The sequence below is a fragment of the Xiphophorus couchianus genome, chromosome 13 (assembly GCF_001444195.1).
Source record: "Xiphophorus couchianus chromosome 13, X_couchianus-1.0, whole genome shotgun sequence".
Classification (NCBI taxonomy): domain Eukaryota; kingdom Metazoa; phylum Chordata; class Actinopteri; order Cyprinodontiformes; family Poeciliidae; genus Xiphophorus; species Xiphophorus couchianus.
In genome coordinates this window covers 21,667,717-21,690,837 of record NC_040240.1, presented here as the reverse complement: position 1 = coordinate 21,690,837, position 23,121 = coordinate 21,667,717, and the positions used below count along the sequence as shown (strand labels likewise).

Below are 23,121 nucleotides of genomic sequence, written 5' to 3'. Positions count from 1 at the left end.
TTAAATTACATGCGTGGAATGTGTTGCACAGGTGGACCTTGGTGCTGTGACGAGTTATTTGCTCAAAAACCTGACCTCCCTGACGGAGTACACCGTCGGGGTCTTTGCTGTCTACAAAGAAGGAGAAGCTCCAGCAGTGACCGAAAGCTTCACCACAAGTAGGGATTATCATTTTGGATAAAACAGAACCCTTTAAAATGTAAAGAGACTGATAGTCAGTTTTTTCTCTTCTACTTATGTAGAGATGGTTCCAGACCCAATGGATCTGAAAAGCAGTGATATCTCCTCAGATGGTTTCAGGCTGTCATGGCAACACGCCGCCTCTGATGTGGTGCTGTATCGACTCACCTTGACACCCACCGATGGGGGAGAGAGCAAGGAGGTTTGATGAGCTTTTTCATTGTTAATCAAACCTGAAATTAATGAGCAAGTTTATTTTATCTTATTTTTTTGTATTATCCTAAATTATTTCCACTATTCAATTTGGAAATTAAATAGTGGGTTACTGTGTCATTTAATTTACTTTTCCATTATTTTATTTGTTTTATTATTTTATTTTATGATCTATTTTTTGTTAAATTTTATTTTGCATATCTATTAATATAATATAATATTTAATTACTTAATACTTATCCCTGTATAGATAAATGTGTGAAAAAAAGCTAATTATAGTAGAAAATGTTAAACGTTAAAGTTATTCCTATATTTTATTCATCTTTACTGACTTGTTAGTTGCTATGTTTATTTTCGGGTAAATGTTATTCAAATTTTTTTTTTTGATTTGAATGACAACCTAGTTGATGAAGAGGAATGAATAATTTAAATCCTTCCTTATTATTGCCCAGATTAAACATTCCACCTGAATTTTTGCAACTTTTTTCTTTATTTTTTAAAAAATCCTGTCAGATAAGTGAAATTAATCTCAGCTCAATGTATAATTTAAGACCAAGATGTAGCAGATAATTAAGATTTATGTACAAGCTCATATTTAGTCAGACATAGGTTCTTAATGTGCAGCAAGCTTACCTCTGAAAGCTTGCTGCTAATGGAAAATGGTCACCTATTTTTCAACTCAACTGTGTCACTATGCTTGCATCATAAAATCCTTCTAGTAGAAAAAAATGCATTACATTTTTGGTCAGGATACCACTTTGCAACAATCTGTTGGAGATTTTTGCAAAGCCAAAGTGAATATTTCCATATGAAAGCCCAGATGCAATTAAACGTTCCTCAGTTTGTGATGTGCTTTGATTTGCTGAATGATACTCCTTTTAAGTTTGTCAGAAATTAGATGAAAAAAATACACTTTTGAAACCTAGCAGTAGCGCACCTTTTTATGGAGTTCAAACATAAAGAAATGATCAAAGTGTTGAAAAGCTTTGTGATTTGGCAGCTTTCCATTTATTTCCCTAAAAGCTTTACATTTCACTTCAGCAAAATAACAGGATTCAACTGCTCAGAACTAACAAAAGAAAGTTTCACATGAAAATTTAATTATTTCATTTTTGGTTTTTCTATAGTCTCCTTTAAGTATGTTTTCAGTCATTTCCCTTTGTTAAATAAAGACCTTCAGCTTTCAAGGACTTCCAGTATTTTGAATCCACTAATATGATTGTCTTATTATTACTATTTATTTATTTATTTTTCCCCTCCAGGGGGTCTTTTGTGGGCTCTAGTGTCCCTTATATGATAGTAGACTGACAGGAAACGGGGAAGGATAGGGGGGAAGACATGCAGCAAATGTCGTCGGGTCTGGGAGTCGAACCCGCGACGGCCGCGTCGAGGACTCAAGGCCTCCAAATACGGGTCGTGCTAACCATTACGCCACCACGGCACGCCCCATTACTAATTATTTATTTTATTTATAATCAAAATACATGTATTTGAATGAGAAGTTACAAGTGAAAGTGCAAAATCAGAAAGAGTGGAGATTTTGAAGGTGGATGAGTTTAAGTATGTGAGGTCAACCATTAAGAACAATGAGAAGGCATCATGAAAACTAATCAGAGATTTTAGACAGGATGGAGAAGAGTGGCATCAATAAAGGGGAGAATGACCTGATGGTAGTGAGAGCTGTTTGGGGGTCTGGAGGAGGCTTGGAGATGAAGGCATTAACAAAATCTATGGAGGCTGAGTCAGAGGTGTTAAGTGAGGGGAGCTGTTAGAGAGACAGAAGTGATATAATTAGGACCTGCAGAGGAAGGATAGTTAGACTATGATAGTCGCTCAGTGGGAAATTCAGATGAACCAGCAGCAAAATGAAAGGCAAGTGAAAATGATAATACTAAATTAGAAATAAGAATAAAATGCTGTACAGTAAGAGCAAATTAAAGCATAATAAAATACTGTTGCTATAAATAGCATTTTCCAATTTGAAGAAATTTGTAACTGAGCAGAAAAATAAGAAAAGCAAATTAATATATCTGTTTATTTGTGCATGAAAAACAAATGACTACAAGAAGTGTAAAAATTGTTCAAATAACGGAAAGAATGTGAAATTGGAAAGACTGTACAAACAACGTTAGCGACGGAAAGACAGAGTTTTTACATCCGTCTTTAAATGATGTAAAGACGTAGTCATTGACTTGAGTCATTGAGACTAAATTAAGTCTCAGTGACTCAATTTACTCATTGAGATTTTTCTCAAATGAGACTTTTCTCATTTAGTCATTCAGTCTAGGATTAAATTCATTTAACAAATCTCTGTTTGTGGGGAATAATGATGGTTCTAAAGTCTTACAGCTGCTGATAGGAAGGATCTGCTTTAACACTTATGGCGCTAAGGATGCAGCAGTCTGTGATTAAAGAAACTCTCCAGTTCAGCAACAGGTTCGAGCATGGGATGAAAGACATTGTCCATCAGTAATGTTATTTTTGTTTTTCTGTCACCTCCACTGGATCGAGCCGACCTTTCTGATGATTTCATCTAATAGCTGATATAAGTTGAACTAAGGACGATGAAGCAGCCAGTGAGAGATCTTTTGATGATGATGATTATGCAGAGGGTTGGTTTGTGATGGATAGACCAAGTTGAAGGCAGATATTATTATTATTCTCTTTAGTACTTTAAGCTTTGAAGTTATGGAAGTAACTATTTTTAATGCCCTTCACTTTTTCCCTGCTGCTGCTTTTTTTGTTTTTTAACCTCGCTAAAAAATTGCTGCACAATAAATCAAATCACAGACCTCACTGCAAAATCAATGTGTGCTAAATCACAAGAGACTGCTTGCATAAAATATTTCCTTGACTAAAGGACATTTTAAGTATGATTCATGAAAACCCTGCAGGCTAATATTATAGTTGGCCTCATCTATTATAAATGTTATTGACTCAGGTTAGTAGTCACTTAATTGTAGCAACAATATCACCACAAAACTGGAAAATAATGGCATAATTTCCTTTTCCCAATGTTTTTCCATACTTTAAAACTACTTTTATGGTTGATTTTACTGCTAGATTCTAATAAAACCAAAATCTGAATGTTCTTGCTATTTCAAAGAGGAGTGTCTTTTTCTAAATTGCTATTCAGTGTACCTGAATAATACTAACGTTTTATTTTTGATCTTCTTTGGCTTTTTAGCTGTGCTTAAGAGCATCTAAATCATAGTTTCTCATGTTTTTGTTTCAGGTTCTGGTGAATGGAAACATTAACACCTATCTGACTAAAGGACTAGAACCCGCCTCCGAATATGAAGTCCTCCTGGCTGCTATCTACGCAAACCAGGAGGAGAGTGATGAGGTGGTGCTAATAGAAACCACTGGTAAATTTAAAAACTTCTCATGAAATATTCAAAAAATGTTACACTTTCAAATTTCAATTTCTGTGAGATTATCTTGATTTCAATAAAATAAATTCAGTATTCATCATTTTCAGCTAAGAGGACAACTACAGTTGCTACAACAACTACAACGACATTAAGTAAGCCTTTCAGCCACTATGTGCTGTTTTAATTTCCTTTCACACTAATTTACTTTACAGATCTTCCTTTTTCCATTTTTTATTGATTATTAACTTTATACTTCCTCTTGGAGCATAGACTTTTTATAATGTCTTCATGTACATCTGCCATAGAGTGTCTTACAAATTTATGCATTCCCCTTGATCTTTTTAAAGTTCTATCTTGTTTATGATCATAAATATTATTGTATTTTATTAGGCTTTTGTGTGGAAGACCAATAAAAAACTGCTTAATAGTGTGGAGGAAGTAAAGGATAAAACAATAGGGATAGGGTAGATGATCAAAGTTAAATGCACACGTTCAATTTTGTTGACCATGTATCCTTTTCTTAATTATGCACATTTTCTACAGTGTCACTGGGATCTGTTAGTTTTTAAAACATGATAAGAAGCTTTATATATTATGAAGGTTATTGAAAACATCAGGCAAAAGCTATCTGGTGAGAAGCTTTTTGGGTTCAATCTCTATTTGAAATCTGTTTCCACATCTTTAGATGTGAGGCTTATCTCCCATCATGAAAGTTTGTGATACCTTCTGCAGGGAAAGGTCTTGATATCACCAAGACACCCATATGAATTTGAAGTAAATTAAATGTCAAAAGATTTTGATATCATCTTCTTCCATCTCACAATGTGACAGTTTTGTGCTTCACTGAGTTTCTCTGACTCTGATCTGCTGAGCGATTTCATTTATTTATTCATATTTTCTTTTCTCCGTTCCTGATCCTCCAGCACCTCGTTATGCTGTGAAGAACCTGAAGATCGATGAAGAAACCACATTTAGCATGCGGGTGTCGTGGCAGGCTGTGGACTCCAGAAATGTCCGTCATTATCAACTGACCTACATCAGTGCCAGGGGAGACAGAGCACAGGAGATGGTAAGGAAGACAGCTCTTATTTAGTTTTAATTTTGTTGTTTGGTTGTTTTTTTGGACTTTTATTAATGATATAATCTGCTAAGTATATTGAAAACAGAAGATACCAGTTTTATTTTCATTATGTGGCTCCAAATGGGGTTAGCACTGAGTTATCAGGAAGTATGAATGTGTCTAGACAGACGTAGAATATTTGACAGAACAAAATAAACATGCTGTCACCAAAGGTAAAATATTTATGTGTTCAAATAAATTTAAGGTGGATTTTTTTTTAACCTCAAATTCTTTGTGAATATTTACCCTGATCAGATGAATGGGTTGCTTCATAAATATGATTCAATCCCACTTGACACTATTTGGTGGCACTTGCAAAACAATCGAGGGTCGACATTCATTTTCTTAGATGCCCTGAAAGGGAGACTGTAGCTGTTAGCTTATGTGGTTTTACCGATACGGTTTCTACCATACGTATTAATGCACATTATGGTATATTTGGTGTTTGAGCTATTAAAATAGGCAGCAATAAACATTCTTAAATAAACTTTTAAGTGTTATCTATTCCTGGGTGATTGTGGTTCTTACCCCCACAACTAATACTGGAGGTCAGCTGTACTCAAAGTAAGTCTGGGGTTATTATACAATTTTAGTTTGTGAATATTAGACAAAATATGAATCTACAATAAAAGATGTACTGTAATTATTTTGGGGTCTTTTTCTATTTTTGTCTAGAATTACCAATAAATGAAGAGCTTAGCATGGCAATAACTGGTTGCTGTGGGACTAACTAAAGCTGAAATTTTTGAAGTAAAGGACAAATGTAAAATGCTTGTCATTTGTTGTTACTGTACATAAAGCACTAAAAGCTGTAGAGGGGTTGATAAAAAGTCAGTCCCCAATGCATGGCAGGCCTTCAATTTAACAGACTTCTTTTGGGAACAAAAGTGGAAGGGGAGATGAAATGTTGCTGTAGTTCATGGCAGTTCTTCACACAGAGTTTTGTGATAGAGAAGAAGATAATGATGAAAACATTGTCAGATCATCAAAGACTCTGTTTGATTAGATGTTGAGAAAAATGGAGAGAGTGACTGGATTCACTCTAATGAGCCACAAGAGACAAAGTGTAGCAGGAAGACTTGGAGAAAAAAAACTCTGATGCAGAAACACAGTTCTGCCATGTGGATGTTTACTCTATTTAGATTTTTTCATGTCAGCATTTTTGACAGGTATATAATAAAACAGAAAACGGATACCAATATAAACGTATGAAGTCAGCAATCTTTTTGACTTTGTAACTCAGCAGAAGTTGGAAAAATTAATTAAGGACAAAAGAAAATGATTTCAGGTTTTGAGCATTGTCATTGGATGTTCATTTCAGAAAGTTGTGACCTCAAATAAGGAAATACTTCAGTAATGTCAGAAGAGGGTCTCCAGAGTCATATTAGTCATAGGATTCATAACAAAGAGTGATAAGAAAACTGTGGCCAATGTTTTGCTTGCCAAATTTCCTAGGAATATGTTCAAAATTCAGTAATGAAAGTGATAAATCCCCATATCATAATCCTGCTTAAGCAAACTCTTCAGGGAATTTAGTTTTTAGTTTGCAACAGTTTTTGAAAATGAATCTAATTTCTTTTGTAACTTGTTTAAATTTTTCTTCTGATATAAATTTAGAAGCTACCTTCTGTAAACCATTTATTTATGATTATTGAAACCATTTTTCAATTGACTTTGATCTCGCACTTCTCTACACAGAACACACTTTACAGATTGCCATTGTTTGTCACGACTAAAGTTATTTCACAGTATTCTGTAGATATGAGAAGTTTAGGCAAGTTGGTAATTTCTTGTTGCCACTTCCTGACATAAATGCACATCTGGTTTGAATGTTATGTTTTTTTGTTCTGCGTCTTTAAGAGTGGTTAAGAAGCCACCTCTGTATTTGTATAACAAAGCATGAAGTCATGAGTTAATAGTTAAAAGGTCATAAACACACTGATCATACAACTGAATTAAAATAGCTTGTTTTTTTAAAGGTATTGCTAAGAGTGCCTGTGATTTAAACAAAAATATAATTAATGTGGGAATACTTTGTCCACACTGAATAAATTAACTAATCTAAGATATTCTACTCTTTTTTTGCAAGTAAATAGGGAGCGCTTTAACCACTGTGTTTTTTCCTCGACAAAAATACTAATCTCATCACAAATTACAATTTTATAAAAAAATTAAAAAATAAAAATCATATCTTTCTTTAATAACTAAAGCATCATGATGTATGATTTGTGAAGGGCCCAAGGGAAGGTAGCTAGATTCATAGATGCAAAATAAAATGGTTTCAATAACAACTTAAGAATAAAAAGCAGAGTTAAGCACTAAATGACCCTAAATGAATAAATCCAAATGGTGGTAAGACAGAAAGAATAAGTGGAAGCAAGCCAAACACAAACAGCAAAACAAGCATGAATCTAGGAGAAAAACACAAAAACGCTGAAAGCCAGTGTGGCTGACAAATAGAGAATTGTTCCTCTTATGCTATAGCCTTAATACCTAAGTGCCCTACCATGTATTTTGTCCTAGCTTTATATCGAAGTGTGCACTTCATGTCATGGTAACTGTTGTCCAGTATCTGGACAGTGTATCATATTTTAATGAGTCTGAACTGGCAGTTGAGTGTTTGTTAGTGTTGATTTGTGGCATCGCCCCAGCAGAGGATGCCGTACCATGGCGGTCCGCTCTGGACGCAGGTCCCACAGCAGCTTTTCATCCTGACAATAAAGAGCTGCCAGCTGTTCACACCAGCAGCTTGGTAAATGAGATCTCTTATCAAAGTGCGAGCAGCTGGGAGCTTCGTTTGGCAGTCCGGTCAGGTTATGAATCGCCAAGTGCTGCACTCAACACACACTGTCTAAAGACCTTGGGAAAACAACTGCACAGCTTCCTACAAGTGTTCCCTTTGAGTGAGCCACAAGCCACTGAACAAAACCATGGAAAACTGAACAATGACGCAATACTTCATGAAATGCTTTTCTAAATGTTCAAATTATGAAAAAATTATGTATTAAGTGCAGATACCTATCAAAAGAACATGTTAACTTTAATTGCTTGTTTTTTCTGAAACTTCCCCCTCTAAGACCCTCAAAAAGTTTTGACTCAACATATGAAATTCCCCCCAAAAATAATAATTACAAGTTTTTAGTTAATTAAAATATGAAGTCAGCTTGGCTGCAGTTGTCTTTTACCTTTTGCCAACCACTTTTGTTTATAGAAATCATGGGGTCCTTGGAGTGACGATTGTTGCTGGCAACTTCATTGCATTAGTTTGTTTTGCTGCCTTTTCTCTGCACCCATATTACCCTTGAATTTTTATGATCTGTGCAGACTACCACTTCCACACCTTGCGAATAGCAATTGCCTAAACAACTCAAACAACCTTCAAAACAAATGTATTTTCTTGCCAAACAACTGTAGTTCAGATTACATTAAAATAGTATACATGCTGCTACACTTCAGTCTGTTTGTCTGGGTTGTACAGTCGTAAAGAAAACGTCTCAAGATCATGGTAGTCGGTGTAAATTTACCTTACAAAAACTAAATGTCAACATTCCTTCAGTTTTTTTTATACTGGTGAATTCTTCAATTTATTAAGTTTATAAAATACATAAAAGATGCATTTTTTTCATTTTAAAGAAAACATTTTTGCATGTAACAGCTTTGCAAAAGCAGTATAGACTTATTCAGGCATCAACATGCCAAATGAAGCTAGTTGTATTTTGTTGACTATGAGGGAATGTGGAACATCCACTGCCACCCCGAAACCACAAACCTCACATCCTCAACAAATCCAAATTTAAATCCTGGTTTTGTCTCTGCCACTGTTTAACCAGATGTCAGTGTGTGGCGGTTAACTGTGGGGTAACTCAACTTTGCAGCCATCTGTTCGCAGGCAGCTGTGATGCTTAAGTCACCAAAGTCGCTCTACCGCTAAATTCAGTGTTCAATAAACAAAGGCTTTCGTGCATCAAATGCACTTCTGTATGTGTAAACAGAGTTCTGGCTATTTTCACTTTGCATGTAAATGTTGTTTGAGGTGCTAAAAACTTTGGCAAGGACGAATGGAAAAACTGAAGGTATACTGGTTATTTAGTCAAACATTGATTGAATGAAATGGTGTGGGCAGATTTAGCAGATTTTTAGAAATGCTTAGCTTCATACTGAACACATTAAAATCCCTTTTGGTCATTTTTACATTTATTTATTTTATTTTGTTCCCTGAAGGAATTCTTTAAGATCTTCACCTCCTTGAACTTGTTATTCTTCTATTTTCTTTAAGTAAGAAACTGAACTAATCTGTCTCAATTTCCATGTAGTCATTTTTTCAAGGATTGGTATTCTGTGATCCTTGTACAGTTCGGCAAGAATTTGATTGATTTTTCAAGCTGTATGCCTAAAAGTCTGGGTTTTCATTTGCCAAACATATTCTACCACCTAACATGAACAAAGTCACAGTGTTGTTGAAAGTTGTAGCTGGTAACTTGAAACTTTATGAATTAGAAAGTGCTTTTCCTCTCAGGGTTTGAATCCCCTTCATATGTTTACAATTTCACTTATGTGTTCATTTTAATTACAAATTTTACTCTTTATACTCTACAAGGTCTTCCTCTATTTTTTTTAATGTGGCATGAAAACACTGCAGGTACATTATACTTTAAATTAAATTCCACACAACATTGGGTTTATTTGAGATTTTTACACTTATTTGAATAATTATAGTTTTATTTATTTATAATTTTGTGTCGCCAAAATGAGGTTTGTATATAGACTTGATTTATTTCTGGCAGTGTAGCTCCTTGACAGTTTGGAGACTTGCTACCTTTTTCATCAGACCAAGCCAAAATTGAATCCTCAAGGCTCTCAGTGTTTGTCTGAATGACACGTCTGAAAAAGACTTTTCTTTAGAGATGGAGAAAAAAAGTTTGCAGATGGAGTAAGGCCAGACTGTGCATGCCCTGAATGCAAACTGGCAGACTCAGGTAGGGTGAGACAAAGACTTCTAATGGCCAGAGCAGACAGAGGAATCTGAAAGTGAGTCACAGCTACATACAGGTATCTTTTTTTGTGTGTAGAGATTGATTTCTCCTTGGTTTTTGCTTTTGCAAAACAACAAATGCAGTAATTGCTGAGAAAGTTAGTTCTACCAAGTATTGACTCTTTGAGGCTTATTACAAATACACACATTGCTCTTAATTCACAATTGCACATAACTACGCCATGTTTTACTCTATCACAAAAAATCCACCTAATATACATAGAAGCTTTTGGGTTTTACATCACTCAGCAAAAGCCTGACATTGTTGTCCAATTTTACGAATTATTTGTTAGATGAAAACAGGATGTTTCTCAATTTGGTTTTTCCAAATGAGAAATACATTTCAAATGGAAATTGAATTTGATGTTACATCTTGAGTTGCTGATTCAAAGATGGACAGTAAAATGCAGTAATAAGTACCGCTGGAAAAGTTTAATTGAAGACCAAAAGATGTAATAGGAAACCAGGGACCCATGAACTGAAGTTGATAGAGTGAATGAAAAAGAAGGAAAGAGAAGCATAAATAAAACATGCCTATTTGATTAAGAGGCAGATTACCTCATCTGCAGCACAAGGAAAAAGTTTCACCAGGATGAATAAGTCATTTGTAGATCTGCTTTAAGAAAAGGTCAGCTTCACTCATGAGAACAAACCTAGACACAATTAACTTCTGCAATCTCCAAAATCTAAAAGCGTACAGTAGCAACTCTCACAAGCTAACCTTGGGTTAAGATTGATTTTTTTTTTTGCAGTTGGTTGTCAGTATTTCTTAGACTTATTTACCTTTTTGTTCTTTCTTGAGTATTTCTGTAACCTATTAACGCAACATGTCAACGTTTTTAGTTGAACATGAAGATTTACAAAGCAATCATTTACTCTATTTTTGAGCATGTGTGGAAAAAAAATTACATGATTACATCTTTTTAAATTTGTAACAAAAGATCAGACAGTATCTGGATATTTTACCAATCATGTTTGCAGCTTTAGTTTGATTTTAATATCTTTTTTTCCTCCTCTGCTTTCAGAGGACGGTGCCCTCAGGTCAAACCAGCCTGGTTCTGCAGCCTCTCCTTTCAGACACAGAGTACAAAGTCACCGTGATTCCTGTTTACAATGAGGGAGATGGCCCGGTATCCTCACAAATGGGTCGGACACGTAAGTCTTAAGTTATAAATTGCTATATTTTAATCTGTACATTGATGAAAATCAATCCTGTGTTTTGTTTTTGTGGGAACAATACAACCACACTGATAATGATGCCTGTCTTCCTCACATGCACTTTATTTCAGGTTTACACCCTTGAACAATCGAGCGGTTTTGTTCTGGGTCAGCCTGACCACTCTGTAGCAGTCATGGTCTGAACTTGATTCCTGTGAAAAGCCTGTTAAAGACAGAAGTATACTCCCTTTAGAGCTGTAGACCGAGAAAAATGGTGAAGGCAGTGGAGCTTTTGGAGACTAAAAGGCATAACATAGTTCATAGAAATATAAACGGAAATGAAGAATAAATACCTAAGAAGGATTTCAGTAACTAACATAGCCTAGCTCTGATTTATTTAAACATCAGAATATTTGGTCAAACCAAAAGAAAGATTTCAGTAAGTTTAATTTGAATTTTGTCCGGCATTCAGCATTCAGACAGAAGAACATTAGACCCAAATAGAAGTTTTTTTGTTTGTTTTTAAAGCTATTAAATTCTGATTTATTGTTGTGCTATTGCTTTTTACATGCACAATATGTTTAACTACGTTTTAATATGTGAATGGGGATCTCTGAATCTTAACTATAATCTATATAAAAGTAAGTGAGCAAAACTCTCAGAATTATTTGAGATGCATGGTAGCACCTTTAATGTGCATAATGTTGCTAACATAAAACAATATAGTAAAAAAAATGTTGAGCTGTAGACAAAATGGTAAAAATAGTTATTTTTGTAAAAATGAGCTTCTGAAGGGCCATTTTCGTCTTCAGGTTAAAAATGTGGTCAAGGATTTTTTTTTGTCTTTGGGGTTTTATTTGATAAAGTGAAATGACCAAACGTGCCTTGAAATTTAGATTCCTCGTTCACATTAATGTTTATTCTTCATTTGCTGATAGAGAATCAAAATATTTCACTGCTCAGGCCTGATCTGGTTTCACTTTGGGTGCATGTTTAACACCTGCTGATGTCAAAAGTTAAGCTTTGTCTGATTGAAGATGCGTCAGCAGACAGTTTAAGCAGTCCTCATGTTCAGACATATCCGGGGCTTTGGAGGGACATGTTCAGCGGTGTGTGACTATTCAAACAGAGAAAAGAAATGAGAACTAGATTAACCACAAGCCAGTTGCTTAAAAAAAGGTTTTCACATTCAAATAGGTACCTTACAAACTGATATTCTGCATCTGCTGTTATCTTCCAGAAGTTACTAACACATTCACATATACAGGGACCCTGCCAGGAATAAGGTTGTTATATAATGCCCCCATATTAATATAACCTTAACTAACTGCATCTGGCTGAAATCGCAGCCTCTTGCAATGGCTTTTAGTAATCCCTCCCTGCAGTGCTTTAGAAATCTGACTCAACTATAGCCAAGTTCAGTAAACTGTGGTGTTTTAACATGCTTTAGTTCATTATTTCCTACGCATTTATTGAACTAAATGTTTAATATTTACTAATCTTGTAAACCTTCTGCCTTTTTGGAATGTGTCCACATTTTACACAGAGTTCATATGATGAGAGCAGTGATGTATTGGGGGCATATTAGCAGAAGCTTGACTAAGAAGCTAATCACATTAACTGAAAAAACGGAAAATGGTTGCTGTAGCCCACTTTTTGAATTTGAGTTTCTGTGCTAGACACTTAAATAGGAAACTAAATTCTTAATGATTTGAGATGAGTTTTCACCTCAGAGTTGTCACTTGGACTTAGGTTTAGACTTTTGGAAATGTAAGTAACATATTAGCAGAAACAAGTAAGCAGTTGTTTTTGCTAGACAAAGAATTTTTCTTAAAATCTAATTAAACTTAATTATTTCTGTCGTGAAGCCTGAATGCATGGAGAAACCCTTTAGTACCACAGTTAATTTAAAAACTGTCACTTAAAAGTAAGAACAATGGGAGAACATTTCAAATTTTGTCAAACTGTTAAAGTCTTATCAGCTCATTACTCCCGAAACAATTTCAAGTGACTACAGAAAGGTAGCAGCCAGTTTCTGTGGCTAAAATTTCTACATTAACTATTTTTCCTGTGGAGCTGAAGACCAAAATGCAAGATTTTTATTTATCTTTTTTAAATGCGACTTTCTGCTTTAAATACTCAAGTGGGAGCTAATGATTTGGCTGTCAGCATGTGCATCACAGAGCAAACACTTGACTTTCAGCTAGAAAGTAACTCCAAATTCCGGTCATTTGTCTTTCCCCTCCATCCCATTGCTTCTCCCTGAGCGGCGCATTACACACATTAGCAGGCCTTAACGACGTTTTCCCGATTTTTAAATGACGGGTCTCCGACACTTGGTGATGATGAATGGTTCCTGTTAGCAAGTGAGGGATGAGATGATCCCCTGAGGAAAAATGGCAGAGAATGCAGAGAGGGGGGTCCATTAGTTTCTGTTTTTTTTTTTTTTAGAGTGAAGACAGATGATGAGACAAGGGGAGTCGGTGTAATCTGGGATCTGAACCGGCGAGGGGTGGGGTTGACACGGAGGGAGGCATGACAGGGAATGCAGAGGGGGTGATTGGGTATTTAGAACCACACCGACGATAGATAATGACAGCTGAGGCCGACTAATCTGAGCTTTTGATCCACTGTGGAATGGGTTGAATAGCTGAAGAAGTTCTGAGGTTATTCAGCGATTAGGACAAGTACTCCAGTGATGAAAGAACTAGAATAAACTACACTCTATAGTTTTCGGTAGTGATTAAAAAAAATGCAAACTGGTCAGAGATTCTCAGCAGTTTCACTGTTTTCCTTTATGAAAAATGTATTCTGTAAATGCTGCATTTGTGTTCAAGAAGTGTGATATGATAATAAGGATTTATTTTTTATACAAAAGAGAGAACATCCAGCTTGAACTTGTGCTTCTGAAATATCATCGTCTTGTACATGTTTAAGCTGTTAGTTATGGATTTATTAACTGGTTTTGGTCTTATTTCTATTCATGTAACATTTGCAAGAAATGATATTTCTCATCCAACTTTGCAGAGTCATACAGCTGTTCTTTTTGAACTAGCTAAAACTATGCCAGCAGTTTTCCCTTGTTAACGAGAAACATTTACCAGTTGGAGGAAATGTCACCTTAACATACACAAATAAATGTCTGCATGTCCTTATTAAAGTGGCAGGTTTACTATGTAAAAAAATCCTTTCACATTAAATAGATTTAACATTCTAGGTGGAATCAATTGATTCCATCAATTGGAATCAGTTGATTCTATATATATATATATATATATATATATATATATATATATATATATATATTCATGTCTCTACTTAAGTTTAAAAAATCTTAATCTTAAAAAAATCTTTAAAAATTGTAATCAAAAATTTAAAGCTACAAAGCCATAACCATTTATGAAACGAGCTTTATTTTGTAGCACAAGCTCAGAACTATGTATTGATGTATTGACTTATTGTCAGCACAAGTACAGTAAAACAACTGACCCATGCACAATTGCATCTTAGCCAGAGATGAGTCTAAATGCTGAATTATCACCCAAACCTCTTTATAATGGTTGCTAAATCACAAGAAAACCTTCTGTATCGAGAGAATTTCATTAAACCTCCAGTTTCTCATTATCAGTGAGCACATCGTGGGAGGGATGGTACAGAGCAGAGAATGATGGGAATCTCCTCAGGTCCAGGAAGGGCAGCGGAGGAAATATAACAGACATAGGAGCAGGTTATAACATGAGGATTTAAACACATCAGTTCGCAGCAGAACCCATTGGGGTTGTTCGGTGCAGAAAGGTATGATTGGATTTTTAATGCCGAACAACAGCAGAGGGTGAGGAGGAAAGATGAGGCAGAAGAGCTAGTGCAATTCAGAGATTTCCGTTTGTGATAGAACATGGTCAGGGTGTTTGGAGGTTTTCAGCTGTATCAATGTGAAACTGAGCAGCTGGAGGATTCACTCCGGGATTTCAATCCGTGGGGATCCATATTTTATGATAACCGAGGGGATCTTCTTCAAAATGAGCTGAGGTTATGAATGAATATCAATGCACAAATTCCCTACACACTAGCCCAAGAAAGGAATTAATTTATTTTAAAAATAGTAATAATAACATTCTACTTTGACCTCTATACACAGTCCACTCTCCAGTTTCCATTCATATAACTGTTGGTTTTAATTTATTTTTGACATATTAAATTATAAAAGTATGAGAAGATGTGCGCTAGGAAGATATTTTTCTTTGTACTATGTCTGAAAATAGCACTAAGCTTTATTGAGCTTCTATTTTATTGTGCTTGATTATTTGCAGGCTTTGCTTCAGTTTCTTCCTATTCTTTTCTCTCTTTTTTTAAACTTTGTACACAATAAAAAAAAACATTTGTGTGAATGGATTAGTAAAATGACTTGCTTTGTCTGAATTTTTCTCTCTATTTTAAACTTCAGCATTCCTTTTTTTCTTAATTATTTTTTTTGCAAAGAGCAATGTAAATCATTGCTTTTAAGATTTTGGTCAAAATAAATATATAAAAATTGCATATTTTTTTTTCTCAGTTCCTCTTTCAGCTCCTAGGAACCTGCGTGTGTCAGAAGAATGGTACAGCCGCTTCAGGGTCAGCTGGGACGTTCCTCCTTCGCCCACTATGGGCTACAGAGTTGTCTACCAGCCTCTTTCTGGTAATTTATGCACATAAACAAAAACTAAACCTTTAACAATTTACCTTCAAATTGTGCTTCTTGGAAATCCTCACTTTTATTCAAAGAGAATTCATTTTTTTATTAACCTAAATTTAGCTGTTAGAATGGGGATTTGTGAACTTTTGGTGCTCAAAGTCATTAAGACTTAATAGTTGAAACTCAGAACTTTCTCTGTCATCAGCATTCTTTAGTGCTGGGTTTTCTTCATCGAATCTGAAGGAAGAAATGAGTGAGCTAAGCAGATTTCTGGAGCATTACACTACTGACCTCAAGCATCTTCCCCTGCAGCTAATGCCTTAAGGCTACATTAGACACTATCAAGTGCAAGATGAGGCCAGATCATTAGAGACTCGTTTCGGTTTTCAAATGAAGAAGTACATGTAGAATACAGAATGAGTTTTACACATTCTCCTTTAGTCTAGAAACTCCATGCGAAGCCAAATATTTTTAGAAGAAATGCAAAAACGTGCTCCTTCCAGCCCTTTCATCTAACTGGCCATTTGTTGTTTCCTGACTTCCCATTTAATCTACTCTGGCCCATTGCAGCCCCTGGACAGGCATTAGAGACTTTTGTTGGAGAGGATGTGAACACCATGCTGATCCTCAACCTCTTGAGTGGGACAGAGTACAGTGTCAAGGTCATCGCGTCCTACACCACAGGATCCAGCGAGGCTCTAACAGGAAAGGCCAAGACTTGTGAGTTCAGCTTCCTATACTTTGTTTTAACTTCACAGTTTCTCTCTTGTGTTTTTGGCTCAATGTCAAATTTCCTTTTGCACAGTGTTCTTAAACAAGATAAACAGAAGAGTTTATTGTGATTGTACACTTTATTTCTTTTATTACGTTTGGAGTTAGTTTTGAAAAACATTCTCCTTTGTGTAACTGCTTCTGATGAAATCATTGCAATGGCTCTCAAAAGTGTACACACCCATGTTAGTGTATCAGGTTTTTGTGATGAAAAACTAAGGAGCCGATAAAATCATTTCAAAATCTCTACAGCTTCAATGTTAAAAAATGTCATTTTTTAAAGGCACAGTACTTTGTAAAATTGATGTCATTCGCTCATCAAAAACATACCTTTAATTCTTTCATGCATATTTGAACAGTCTTTTAACCATTGTGCTTTTAAAAATGCCAAGGGTACAGAGCACTGCTTTTAGGGACGAAGCTCCTCCTCGGTAGCTGCAGTTTCCAAGTTTCCAAACTGCAGTCTCACAGAGCAGCACTCCCTAAAGCTTCCCTTACTCAGCTCCATCAGACAAGTCAGCAGCAATTAGAAAAAACCTGGTGGAACTGTAAATCTTCTGAGCTTATTATACTTGATACTCCTCAGTGCAACGCTGGTGAAAGGGCTGTCAAAGGGTTAATAGAGAAACAATGTTGAGAAGACTTCTTAAAAGCAGAGTGTCAGAAGAGCAAGAGTTTCTTAAAATACAGACGCCCAAATTCAAGGTGTTAAACTGCAAGGTCAAATTTCTTTTAAGACATATCTGATGTATTTCTATTACCACTCAAGGCAACACAGTTACCTGATTGTGCTATAAAATGTCATAATGTGGCTGGAAAACACATAATACTGCCAATTAAATTCAACAAGAAAATGAAGAAATGCAAAATATAAAATCTTAAATAATCTGGTTTCATTATGCATTAAGGTAAACTAAAACCTTTTAATTTGCAATATTTTTACTGTTCACTTCAACTGAACAAGTTGTCTGTCAATCTATCAACTCAGTTTCTGATCAATTTAAGTGACTTTAATTGAATAAATTTTAGAAGCTTTTTTGTACAATCTATAAACCTAATAAGCCAATCGTCATGAAATTTGGGTCATGTCCATTTTTGAGATCCTGAATGTAAGCGGCTGAAATGAGCTTTCGCTGCAGGGTTGCTGGGCAGTCGATTAAAAGTAGGTAAGGAGCTCTGCCATCTGGTTGAGACTCTGAGTAGAGTTGATCTAAACAATCACCTTTAATTAATCATCAAAGCAGCTGAACATCTACATCCAGCAGCAGTTGTTAAATTGCCAAGATATGATGGCTCAAAGTTATGATTGCTGATGTAAAGCCTTTGCAAAACTCTTTGAGAGTCTGTCCTGAATTATTTAATCAGTTCCTCTCGACTAAAATAATTTGAGTTGAAGCCTTTATGTTCCTCTCCTGCGTTATAATTAACCTCTTCACAGCAGCCTGGTCCGTTCGTGTACAGCTCTGTTTGAACCTCAGACGTCACCAGCTTGTGAAAGTCAAAGCCACTAACAGAAAGCATGCCCTTTTCATGGTGTCCTTGAGTCAGACAGTTAAACCCAACCCCATCATCCATTGTCATTACTCCGTTTGCAGGGCAAGTGTCAGCTAAAGGCAGAAACATGTACCTTTTTAAATATAGCACACATGCCTTGGTGGCATTTTTCACTGACTGCATACCAATGAGCAGGCTTGCGGTGGTTAAATAAAGGACACATTTTGAAAGACAAAGGCAAGAGCGGGGGAGAGTAAACTGAGAAAGATGGGTTTATATGAAAAGAGGGAAGGCTGATTAGGCTATAGATGTCCCAGAAGGGGAATACAGTGTCTGTGATATTGCTCAGCAGCATGTTAATGAAACCAGTGAGCCTGAAGAGATGAACGGACTGATGCGTCAATGTCACACAATCACAAGTATCGGAGCTTTTGAGACAAAAAGTAGCAGGTTTTCTTTCGGAATCTTTTAAAGACGTGTTAACTGTATATTTTGATGTCTCTGCAGAATATTTGGAAAAATACATTTGTGAACATACACTTTTTGTACAATTAAACTCATAGGGAGAAAAAATATAGTCTTAATTATTGTAAATTCCCACCGGCAACTCAATGTTTTTGTTAATATTTTGGTTTCATAGACTTGGAAATGATCTGAAAACAATGTTTGCCAAAAAGCCGGAATTGCTCCTAAGTCTGATTGTAAACTTTTTAGAAAAAATCCCAGGTCCTGAATGAGTTTTTACATCCTGGAATATCAACTCAATTCAATTCAAAAATAATTTAAGTCTTGTCATAACTCATCTCATCCTAGGAACTTCTAAGTGGCTGTGGCTTGTGGTGCTGTAGCCAGGAATGCAAGGAGGTGAAACTCATGAATGAAATACTTAATTAAAAATATTCCGTTTTTTTTTTTCCAGTGTAAAATAAACCAACATTTTCGAGGCCATCACCAACTTATATAAACATGAATTTTAATATCTCTCTCAGAACAATTGATGCTTTCTAAAGTCAGATCTAAAAGCCATTCCAGCCATTTGCATAAATAGACTGTGTGGGTTTGTTTAGGATTGTGTGTAAAACCTGCTCTTTTTTTTTTTTTTTGCAAACTCAGTGTAGCAACATTTCTCCACATGTCTGCAAATAGCTTCATGAAAATGTAGTGTGGTGTTTTTTAAGCTAACCAGCCGTATGCTTTAGGTTTGTCATCTGGAATCATGATTGCATGTGGTTTCTCTGATGCGAGTTTGTGTGGCTTTATGTGCCGCTGTTATAGCAGCATGGAGAGAAGTATGCTCATGAAACTCCATTGACTATTTTTAGAGATCTAAAAAAGTCTTATGTTTCTGATCTACTTCTGTTTAAAATTTAGAATCATATATGAACATTGCTACAAAGTCAGAGGCACTAACCAACACCTGCTGTAACTTACAGTTACTGTAATTGCTTTGGGGGAATAAAGACTAAAGCAAATGAAAACTTGATGTTTTCTGTATGAAATCTGCATATTTGTCTTAATGCTATTTATATTTCTCTGCCTTTTCAACAGTGTATCTTGGAGTAACCAGTTTGAGCACATATCAAGTGAGGATGTCTGGTGTTTGTGCTCAGTGGGTGCCTCACCGGCATGCCAGTACCTACAGACTGGTTATTCAATCTGTGACTGGTGAGTACCATTATGTCTACACCCATAACGCTATGATTAAAAATCCACTCTGAAACAGAAGTGGCACGCACAAAAGCAAAAAAAAAAACAAAAGGAAAAGTACGAAGTCTATAAAAGGACAATAATAATAATTTAGAGTTCACTGGATCTGCATAAATGTAGAAATGTAAATGTCAAATTTAGAAATAGAGAAGAATAATGACATTTTTTCCTTTTTTTTAATTATCCAGGTTAAGATAAAGAGATAAAGTATGCAAATGCATGCACACAAGTTTTGTAACTATATCATTCTTGATTTCAATATTTTCAGGTTTTAAATGAACTCTTGCAGTACTACTAAACGTGACCGCGCATTACCTCAGCTATATTACACTGTATTTTCAGTTGTAATTCTCTTCATTATTCCATACTGCGCTCCCACAACAAATTTCTGAGCTGGTTGCGAAGGGACTCATTCATACTCGGATGCTTTCATGAGGAGGAGTTTGAATTCCTAATTAGCCCAAGATCACAGAGGTTCTGTTGTATTCCACTTGAGATGTGCTGACAGTCGTAAAGATTTAGCTGTACAATCAAACACTGAGCTTTTCTGTCGAAAAAAAAAGGGCTTTTGGATTACAGCTCTGGTGACATTTACATTTCCTGCGTGGAGTAAAGTGGAGCAAAAAAGACAAAGAGGTATTATGGGTGCTAAATGAGGAGGTGTTCTGGCTGCTTGATTGACAGTAATTATGCCTTGTTGAGTCTGTTCTGGGAGGTATGCTTTAAAGAAGAAAAAAATTAAATGGAATTGGTGTTCTGAAGTTTTCTCTAAACATTTAGTAGCACCTGGAGTCAGTTTTCTTATCGAGAGAAAATTGTTTCCCTGAAACAATATAACCAAACAACTCCTTCTGTCTGAAGCACCCTGTGGTGAGATGTGGGTGTTTTGGGAAGAAGTGAAACCTGCGTTAGAGAGTCCCTGCAGATGCAAGTGTCTGTCGGAACTGATCTTCTGACTTACTTTTGAAATGCTTGAAATGTTTACTGCAGTGTCCCTTTTTGTATAATTAAGTGTTTTATGCAGATAGAAACTGTTTTGTGTTTTTATAATATAATGAAGGAGAAATTTAGGCAGCCTGTCGGTTATTTTTTAAACATGCCAGAGTTTTGCTTTTAAGTTTTCTCCCATTAGTTACATATTTACTCCCTCCTGTCACTGTCTTGCTGATGTGATCCATAGACGTCTGATACTTAAGTTTCCTTTGTGTTTCCTGGCAGCTGGATTGTTTTGTTGGGGATCTGGAGAAGTCAATATTTTCACTTTCTACTTTCCACTTTGAGTTCCTGATCAGAATGCCTCTTGAGCACCTTTTTTTGGTGGCTTTATGGATATATCCCACTAGGAAGGATACATGGGATAAACCCATAATTCACTGGAGGAACTGTATCCCCTCTGCGCTCCCCTTCTTGGGTAGAGGGATATTTTTGAATTAAAGGATAGACATGGCATCATCCTTTGTGTTGCATGAAAATATAAAGATATGGAATCTTCATCAAAAGAAGTGCATTCTTCTTTCACTTTTTTAGGTCTGATATATTAATTTTCTCAAAAGCACAAAATATAGGTTGCTCCTTGGGTTTTTATCATTTTACCATTTTTCTAAACTGTGCCAAAGTGAAAAAAAGTAAAATGTTTTCCATTTAACAACTTTGCATTGATTGTGTTCATGGTTAATGACTTCAACGTCAGAACTGGACACACAGGCACTGCTAAAGCTCTTTCAAGCGAGCTTTTACTGAGACAGTTTGGTTTTTCTTCATGTTTTTGTTCTATAATCTGTAATAATCTGGCTCACCATACTTTGAAGAGAAAGTTTTCTTAATGTCTTAAAATTGCTTCCAGGGTTTTTATAAAACTTGTATTTTTGTTTCTATTGCAATTTAATGTGATCTTTTACTCCAGCTGTCCAAACAAATCCAGTCTCCTATATAAACAATTATTATCCCAATTTACCAGGCACTTTCTTTCTTCAGCCTCAGAAATAATTGTCTATTTTCTCGTTTTGAAGGGATAAAACAGTCCAACTCCCCAAAATAACACCAAACAACAGATGGCGTTGCCCTGATTCAATTTCCCAGGTACACCTCTCAGTCTCCACCTCAAAGATGAGATTGACTTTTAATACAGCCGTCACCCGCCAAATAGGAAAGTAATGGCTGTTATTCATCACCTTTAGGCCTTCAGCAATACCACTGCAATCATTAACGTCACATAACAGCCACATATTTCCCCATGTTTCCTCCGGGAGCTCCAATGTATTGGTTTCTTTCAACACACACAATGGAGGTAAATGAGGATTTATGTCAGCACAGCTGGTATGTAATTACCCTAGAGATGTTTCTGCTGCAGGAGAAACTGGAATGATGTGCTTCGTATCCCATTTTTGATAAGGAAGGTTATAAATTGAGACAGGGGAAAGTAAATTTAGGAAAATGAAACAAAATATCAAACACAGATTGTAAAGTAGATGAGGGTAAAACCTTTGGTGCTGAAGAGCGTTGATGACTAAACAAGTTTAATGAGGTTTGAGATAATAAGATTTTCCTAAATTTTATTTTGTTGGCTGGCATTTGTAAACACTGTTTCTGTTTTTTTAGGATTGTAAGAGTATAATAGCCATCGGCATTATATCTTCTAAGACCATAGTTTGACAGTGAGCTTCTCAATCTTCTGATAGTCATTGTCCATTTATCCTTCTCAAATATCTGCATTAAGTGTATTTAGAACAAAACAATGCAATAAAAAAAAACAATAGTTTTTTTGTTGTTTTTTGGGGGGGGGTTGCATTCAGTCTATTAAGAGCATTTTCATTACATCTATTCATAATTCACCCTCAGGCATTACATTCAAAATCACAGCTGTGGGCGACAATAACTAACAAAAAGATCATTCTATATTTCTTCAGTAAAAATATTTAACCAGCTTTTTGTACTTACTTCATTTTAATAATTTTCTTATTGAGGCTTGCAGACAGAGAAGTGAAACAGACATTTCAGTAATTTAACTGATTGACTGAAGTCATTTAATTTTGAAACAATCTTTTTTAAATACACCTCCTAGAATATGAAACATTAATAAGAATATGAAGCATCAAAAAAGATCATCCATTCTTTCATCCATTTATAAATCCATCTATTGTCCATATCCTCTTATCCTTGCAGTCATCAAAATGCTTGTGCATATCTCCACATTGTTCCTCCAGCTCAGATTTCCAACCCAATCCTTGTGTAGAAGGTCAATTCCATAAACAAATCAATATGTATTTTACTGATTTATTTCAGAATTTGTCAATGAATTAAAACAATAATCAACTCTAAATGTCTAGCACTTTAAGTTACTCTCTCTATAACGATAAATATTTGTTATTTTAAAATAGACAGATCATGCTCTACATGTTAA

The 23,121-nt window shown here is 35.6% G+C and overlaps 1 protein-coding gene across 5 annotated transcripts in view; it reads left to right on the top strand.

The window, feature by feature from the left end:
* The window catches only part of col14a1b (collagen, type XIV, alpha 1b), a 139,630-nt gene that overhangs the window by 61,514 nt on the left and 54,995 nt on the right, over positions 1-23,121 (top strand). For all 5 annotated transcript variants that reach the window (XM_028035230.1, XM_028035227.1, XM_028035225.1 and 2 more), the window contains 9 exons: positions 32-158; positions 243-382; positions 3,629-3,761; positions 3,875-3,919; positions 4,691-4,836; positions 10,945-11,074; positions 15,630-15,752; positions 16,320-16,469; positions 19,563-19,679. In XM_028035230.1, the coding sequence (XP_027891031.1) occupies positions 32-158; positions 243-382; positions 3,629-3,761; positions 3,875-3,919; positions 4,691-4,836; positions 10,945-11,074; positions 15,630-15,752; positions 16,320-16,469; positions 19,563-19,679 (1,111 nt within the window). The remainder of the gene's footprint in view (positions 1-31; positions 159-242; positions 383-3,628; positions 3,762-3,874; positions 3,920-4,690; positions 4,837-10,944; positions 11,075-15,629; positions 15,753-16,319; positions 16,470-19,562; positions 19,680-23,121) is intronic.